The sequence below is a fragment of the Nothoprocta perdicaria genome, unplaced genomic scaffold (genome assembly GCF_003342845.1).
Source record: "Nothoprocta perdicaria isolate Ctin4 unplaced genomic scaffold, notPer1 scaffold_691, whole genome shotgun sequence".
NCBI classification, from domain to species: Eukaryota; Metazoa; Chordata; class Aves; order Tinamiformes; family Tinamidae; genus Nothoprocta; species Nothoprocta perdicaria.
This window is the reverse complement of record NW_020455967.1, coordinates 16,339-17,698: the sequence shown is the minus strand read 5'-3', so window position 1 is coordinate 17,698 and position 1,360 is coordinate 16,339. Positions and strand designations below refer to the sequence as shown.

Sequence of the window (1,360 nt, the reverse complement as noted above, 5' to 3'; positions counted from 1 at the left end):
ATCCTTGCACCCATTTGTGCACCCACTTGCATACCTATCTGTGCACCCATCTGGAGCTATCCTTGCACCCATTTGTGCACCCACTTGCACAACCATCCATGCACCCTCCTGCAGCCGTCCTGGCACCTGTTTGTGCAGCCACTTACATGCACACTCAAGCACTTGTCGGCAACCAGCCCTGAACCCACCTGCACATTCATCCATGCACACATTTGCAACTGACCATGCACCCATTYCTGCACCCACTTGCACACCCATCCATGCACCCATCTGCACCCACTCTTGCTCCTGTTTTGGCATCCACTTGCACACTCATCTCTGTGCCCATCTGTACCCATCCTTGCACCCATTTGTGCACCCACTTGCACAATCATCCTTGCACCCTTCTGCACCTCTCCTGGCACCTATTTGTGCATCTACTTGCATGCCCATCCATGCACCTGTCTGCAGCCCTATGTGCACCCCTTTGCACAACCATGTGCTCACCCATGCATGCTCCCTCTGCAGCTCTCCGTGCAGCCACATGTGCACCCACCTGCACACCCGTCTGCAAGTACCCTTGCACCCATTTGCACACCCATCTGTGCACCCGTCTGTACCCAAGCCTGAACCCAATTGTGCATCCAACTGCACACTTAACTGTGCCCTTGTCTGCATCCGCGTGCCCATTTGCACACCTGTGGGCACTTTCATTCCTGCACCTGTTTGCAACTGCTCGTGCAACCATTTGTGCACCCACCTGTGCATCCTTCGCACACCCGTCCGCATACCCCCTGCACACCCCTCCCTGCACTGTTCTGCAGCCGCCTGCATGCTCACTTGCACACTCCTCTGCACACCCGTGCATGCATCGCTGCACACCCTGCACACCCGCACCCTGCCCGGGCGCCCCGTCCTTGCCCCGCTCACGGCCGCTCTCCCCGCAGCTGGAAGCCGAGGCCACGCACCGCGTCATCACCATCGCCAACAGGGTGAGTGGCGCCCGGACGCCGGGGCCCCGTGGGGCTGGGCGGGGGGCCGTGGGGCCGGCACTGACGCGCTGCCCGCAGACCCACTGCCCCGTCTACCTGGTGAACGTCTCCAGCATGTCCGCGGGGGACGTCATCGCCGCCGCCAAGATGCAAGGTGAGGGGCGGCCGGCTGGGTCACCCCGTGGGCCCCATAGCCCCGCCCCTGCCCCATAGCCCTGCCCTCTGAATGTCCCTAGCCCTGCCCCTGCCCCATGACCCTGCCCTCCAGGCATGCCTAGCCCCGCCCCTGCCCCTTAGCCCCACCCTCCAGGTGTCCCTAGCCCCGCCCCTGCCCCATAGCCCTGCCCTCCGAATGTCCCTAGCCCCGCCCCTGCCCCATGACCCTGCCC

The 1,360-nt window shown here is 62.8% G+C and overlaps 1 protein-coding gene across 1 annotated transcript in view; it reads left to right on the top strand.

Moving 5' to 3' along the window:
* The window catches only part of DPYSL5 (dihydropyrimidinase like 5), a gene marked incomplete at its 3' end in the record, with an annotated part of 8,271 nt that overhangs the window by 2,502 nt on the left and 4,409 nt on the right, over positions 1-1,360 (top strand). The window contains exons 3-4 of the mRNA XM_026050466.1: positions 927-971; positions 1,050-1,120. Of these exons, the coding sequence (XP_025906251.1) occupies positions 927-971; positions 1,050-1,120 (116 nt within the window). The remainder of the gene's footprint in view (positions 1-926; positions 972-1,049; positions 1,121-1,360) is intronic.